This window comes from Dermacentor silvarum, chromosome 4, assembly GCF_013339745.2.
Source record: "Dermacentor silvarum isolate Dsil-2018 chromosome 4, BIME_Dsil_1.4, whole genome shotgun sequence".
NCBI classification, from domain to species: Eukaryota; Metazoa; Arthropoda; class Arachnida; order Ixodida; family Ixodidae; genus Dermacentor; species Dermacentor silvarum.
In genome coordinates this window covers 1,750,589-1,756,588 of record NC_051157.2, presented here as the reverse complement: position 1 = coordinate 1,756,588, position 6,000 = coordinate 1,750,589, and the positions used below count along the sequence as shown (strand labels likewise).

Sequence of the window (6,000 nt, the reverse complement as noted above, 5' to 3'; positions counted from 1 at the left end):
CTTTTTTTTCATTTCCCGATAACAGGATTTGGTTTGGATAATATGTTGGATACGATTTTCAGAGGATGCGCTGTATTTTGTGGTTCCCGACAAAATCGTATCAATGCAATTCCACTCTATAACAAACTAGTGATATAATGACCACTTTTCATGGAACTATCGAGTTTGTTATAAATGGGTTCAACTGTATTCCATTTCCCTTTGTATGGGTGTTCTCCAGGTGAAAGTAACAGCACTGTGTCTTTCTGCATGGGTGTTGCTTGAAATGCTATGCAGAGGAAGGAGAATTCTTTTTTAAAACCAGCAGCTTGAAAAACAGGAAAACTAAAACAGGCATTGGCATTTATTCTTCTGAGCACAAAGAAGGGTATTTTATACAATGGCGTGCAAAAAGGCTCTACCACCCAGGAAATAAAGGAGGAGGCTTGCAGCCTGCCAGGTTGGGCCTCCTACAAGGCACAGTTCTCACAAGGCTCCAGTGCGCTGACGCGGCGGCCTCTCCACCTGCAAGGGGAAATAATGACGGGCACCTGAGACATTCTCCGAGAGCTACTGAAATGGAATTGCCGTTACAAGCTGCGATTTCAGGAATACCTAGATCAACGAGCAATTCTCGCTGTTCACCCATAAAGCAAAAGTGCGTACGTGCACTTTGTAGCTCATGTTAATTGATTCCTGCTTTTGAATGTTGTTTATATGTAATTTAACAGAATTTCTGCTAATATTATTATTGTGTTACCGTTTTTGGCCCATGTTAATTTATTCACGTAGCTTAACTTTGTTTATATGTATCGCAAGAGAAGTTCTGATGATATCTGTTTTATGAATTGTAACCCCCCCCCCCTTTTTGGCGCTGTGGGTAAAGCATAAATAAAATAAATATAATAGTTGAAAAAGTAAGAATTCTTGGCAACTGTTGATATATTTGAAGAAATCCATGTTGAAGAACTCTTTGGTCACTTTCCTTCTCGTTTATTTATAATTTCTACAATAATGGCACGCACTGGTCGAGCCAAGTTCTTGCTGCCATGACCAAGGAATGCCTGTAAACAGGCCAGAAACGAAGGTCTAGCAATTTTAATTTACCTCATAAAGGGGCCCTGAACCACCCCTTGGGCTTGGTGAAGTCCGCAGGTAGCATACGCTGCTGTGAACATCTCAGCCAAGTTTTGCTGTCGTACGCGGTGCGTCGCAAGCGGAGCGCGAAGTCACCTTTCTCTCAAATGCTCTCGTTTCAACAGAAGCCATGATCCTCACTCTTTTCTGCGTGCTTTATTTCGTAATAAAACACATTCCAATAAGCAGCTGGTCACTGCTGTCAGCTACACCGTTGCCACCGAGAGTCCACTGGCTAAGCACACTGCGACTCGCTGAGGACTACCGCGTTTGGCTTGCTCGTAGGCACTAAGCCAGGGCGACATTTCGAGGGCGGAGCATTGTGGCCACGCCCCACCCCGCCGTAGCCTTCGTAGTGCAAGGCATTGAAGAAGGGACGGGAGCACAGCGGAGGCCGTGTTTGATTGTCAATAACTCCGCTCCTGCTGAACGCATTGAAGTACTTTTTGCAGCAAGGTATTTCTGAAATGGGCTATTTTCACTTCAAACGTCTTTCCCCACTTCGATAAAAAGTGGTTCAGGGCCCCTTTAATAAACCCACACACTTAAAAATTTGCCTACATGTTACCCATAACCATTTCACAAATTTCCCAAAAATATAACTTTCAGAGTGATCTGTTTTTCTAGAAACTGAAAACACGCATATAACATTTTTGAGTGCTTCTATAGCTGCACTAACAGTTTTACTGAAGAAGTTGGCCCAACACGTGCCCTCCACTCTTCCGAAAAGACAATGGGTGCGACAGCAATGTGCAGCCCTTACATACATTGAAACAAAGACGAGAAATGTATGCGCTGCAATAAACGACCGAGCTGGGACAAAATGTGCACAGAGCAGTTTGTGGAGCAGTCGCCTCGATTAAAACCTACAGGAACCAAGCACATTGGGACGAGTTTGCCGAATACAGTCACATGGTGGGCAGACCATTTGAGATGGAGAAAAGGCAAAGGGGATTGCTTTATGACAAATTGACTTTGGAAAGCTTGCATTTCCTCCATGATCACACAGGTGTGCCTTTTGCTGCTCTGGCTGTTTCGATCGTAGCCACGCAGGGCTACCTTCTCTCTGCACTGTGACGATCGAAGCTGAGGGGTTGATTGGAAATGGGGGCTCACGGTAAACTATCAATAAAGCAGAGCGGGTGACGTGTTGGGCAAGTCAGAGAAGTTCCGAGAAAAATTACCGTATTTACTCACATAACGAACGCACTCCCGTAATGAACACACCCCCCATTTTTCCACTCAAGAAGTTTTTTCTTTTCCTTGCATAATGAACGCACCCTGAATTTGCTGCCGTGAAGGAGAGACACGGTACGATTTGGCATCTGATGTGGCATCCGGTGGATGCAATTGTATCAGACGCCGAATCGTACCGTCTGTCTCCTACTTTTATTGCGATAGCAATTATATGGACACTTCAGGTGAATTTCTGCTGTCGGCGCTGACGGTTGCGCAGGGAGGGCGATGGCACTGCACATTCCGCGGCTGGTGCACCCCATCTCGAAAGCGATCTGCATCAGGTGCGAGTCTAGGTGCAACAGCGACTGATACCTTTGTGTGTGCTCTGTTCTCGCCAGCTCAGTTTGCCCTGAAACGATACATAGCATCAAAGGTCACTTCGCTAGCTGTTGCTCCGGCGCTTCCTCATGCCAGCGTTTTGACCGAGCGTCCGCGCATGGTCATCGAGTGTGATGAGTTTTTGTTTGCCTTTGCGCGCTGACACCATGCTTGTTAATTTACATAGCGAATGTTGTCGGGCGAAACTGCGACTTCTTTAAAGGTGGCCGTGGAAAAAGTCGCTCAAAATTTTACCCCACACTTGACACACATCTTTCGGGAAATAAAGTGCATTCATTATGTCAGTAAATGTGGTAGTTCTGAAGAAAGACTTGGGAACATAAATTTTAAGAACCGGCTGGCTAAAGTGTACCTCAACAGCGTGGACACAAAAAGGAGGGAAGGTCAAGAAAGTTGCCAATGATGTACAGGGTAACCAAGGTGCAAATACAGTCTCACACGCTTATCAGAATATTCAAGTGCCACGAAAATTACTCTTATAACTGCTAATTGTTATAACTGAGTTGCATGAAAACAGCAGAGGGGACAAACATTGAAACGTTTTAATTAGAGCGAAAGAAGTACAGCTGAGCCCATGTGTAGCACCTAACAATATATGACAATGAGCAGCCATGAACTTTTGGTGTGTTCTATGATAAATTGTTCCAATGCTGCATTATTTGCTATAATAATTACACTTGGCAACTGGATGTCCACAGGGAAAAGGAAACAAATGCGAAATGTAGGGGGAAAAATTCAATGGCGATTTAGCAGTAAACGCGAGGGGAAATACGTTAACATTTCGTCACACCTCTTTATAGTCCTGGATCCACGATTTAAACCGCATAGCTAAGTGCTGTTCAGGCGCTGACTTGATGCACGTCCTGCCTCTTCGAGCAGGCAAGTGCAACTGACGGTCCGGAGCAGACCACTGTCAGTAGCACTATATACAGTAAACCCTCGTTAAAGGGACACTAAAGAGAAACCGGAAGTTGAGCTTAAATGGTAGATTATCCTTTCACGATCACAGCCATACCATTCTTACTGCAAACAGATGTTTAATGAGCGAGAAAATAGCGAAAAACTGAAGGATAGTTGCTGACGCCCCTACTAATTTCCCGCACTACATGTTCGTGATGTCGGAGATTACAAATGCAGGCCGGACGCGATTGGTCGAGAGCGATTTATCGCTGTTAATAAAACACAAAATGAAATACACCTTTAACGTACATAAACAGCATTTGCCAACTTTTTAAATTGTTTCAAGCGAGGAAGTACAAGTTTAGCACAAAATTAAATAAATGAGAAAAAAAATGGCATGGCGATACATCCGGTCGTAATAGTTTCGTAGTTTCGTTTGTGGTAAATGCATCGTCGCGCGCGCCTGTTCCGCTCTACGGTGTTTGGTTGCGTGTTGCGTGGCTCGAAAAACGTTGACTTCGCGGGAAACAGCCAGAAACTGCCTCGTGTGTGTAGTGTTGTGGGCTGTATAAATGGCCCAAAGCGCTTGCTCAGGGGCAGCGGCAGTGTTGACTCGATTGTGTCCTTTCATGTGGTGTCGCGCGATGAGCCCCGGCTCCTCGGTGTTCGCAATGGCTCAGTGCTCTGCCGATGATAAAACGGCAAAAGAGCCAGAGAAACCGATGGTGTGCTCTCTGCATTTCTCGCCCTCGGATTATGTGTATAATCCTGCCCTCGGAAAGTATCTTGGCGTGCCCCAGAGGCCAGTCGTTTCTCGAGCAGCTGTTCCCTCAATGCGGCCTTCATCAAACCCCCTACCGGTGCCCCTGCAGCAGCATACTGGAGGCTCGGTGAGTGCTGAATGTTATTAAATAAAGCCACGAAATAACCACACCGAGTACATGCGCAACTTTCTATGCTTGTTCTGTCGGGAACATCGTCGCCTGGCGGACCGGACGCTTCGCCTTCCGTCGACGAAAACGAAGCCCTGCTTTCCGCCGGGGCGGCCGGCGGCTCACCGCCATCGCACGCGGAAACACCTACCGCTCGAGCACGGAGGATCATTTCGCACTCCGTTTCACTGAATATCGCTGAAATGCAGTCCTACTTCGCTGGCGAGCTCTTCGTTGCAAGGTCCATCACGGCGAACGCAAACGCAGCGACCATGCATGCAGCCATGATGGATCCAGCGCCTCGGCCGTTTACGCAAGCGGTGACGTATCATGGCGCATTCTGATTCGCTGAGAGCAATGAAATCTGTGACGACACTGCTTCAGCGCCAAATCTGGGGTGAGAGAAATTGAGGAAGAGATATTTGGTCTTTGTTTACTAATTTCTCCGCTAATAATTCATATTTTTGCACCCAACAAAAACTGCATGCATTCCTGAAGGTCCCTCTTTTATTCCAGCTGAACTTCCTGTTTCTCTTTAGTGTCCCTTTAACTCAAACTCTGATATCTCGAATTATCGGTTAAGTCGAATTTTGTAGTGAGAGCAACATTGGCCCGTATTCTCGCCGTTTCGCTGTTGTCAGTGGCCGCACCGCGAGCTGAGCTCAACCACCGCAGCTGGCAGCGCCACTTGCTGCGCCATGTGGCATGACGTCAGAGGAGGAGCCGGTGAAACCACGAGCTAAGCCGTTGCCTAGCAAGCGCCGGCGTGGCATCGGCGTTGCATCGTATATGTAGAAGGGGCGGCTTGGTGGTATTCGTCGGCAGATATTGAAAGCGAGTCGGAGAGACTGAAAGAAGCCAGGCTTCGTCGTCGGAACGAATCCAAGAGGAGGCAGCGAGCTGATGAGATGGAGGAAGAATGAGCCGCACGCCTTGAGAAGCGTCGTAAGTACGAAGTGGCCAGGCGAGTGCATTCAGATGAGGATGGTTGGTCGTCTAGTTCGGCATCTCGTCAGGGCCGCGGATCAACGACAGAATGAAACCAGGAGGAGGCAACGAGTTGCGGGGACAGAAGAAGAATGTGCTCGGAGAGCGCCGCACCTAGCCGCCGATACAACGCAGTTGGAGGACGTGAAGGCAAGTGTGACGGACATGTGATTTGGCTGGCTCAAAAGTTCGAGTGCGACGCGCATGTTCCAAATGGACTTTACAGACAATCCGTCTGGATTTGCGTGTGACGTTTGCGAAAGACTTTGGCATAAGCAAGATTTGAGTCCGGTGAGTAGCGCAATGCGCGAAACACTTGGTTTAGCCATACCTGAGTGGGGTGAGGAAGGAGGACCCGTGGCGAGTGTTTGTGCTACGTGTAGGAACTTTCTACAGAAGCAGAAGATCCCGCTTTACAGCGTGAGTAACGGGTATCATTACCCGCTGATGCCACCAGTTCTGCCGGTGCTGAACGGCGTGGCGGAAC

The 6,000-nt window shown here is 47.5% G+C and overlaps 1 protein-coding gene across 2 annotated transcripts in view; it reads right to left on the bottom strand.

The window, feature by feature from the left end:
- Positions 1-319: 319 nt before the first annotated feature.
- Positions 320-6,000, bottom strand: part of LOC119449339 (la-related protein 1-like) — a 147,922-nt gene continuing 142,241 nt past the window's right edge. For both annotated transcript variants that reach the window (XM_049666734.1, XM_037712504.2), the window contains one exon: positions 320-504. In XM_049666734.1, coding sequence (XP_049522691.1) covers positions 398-504 — 107 coding nt within the window. In that variant the 3' untranslated portion in view covers positions 320-397. The remainder of the gene's footprint in view (positions 505-6,000) is intronic.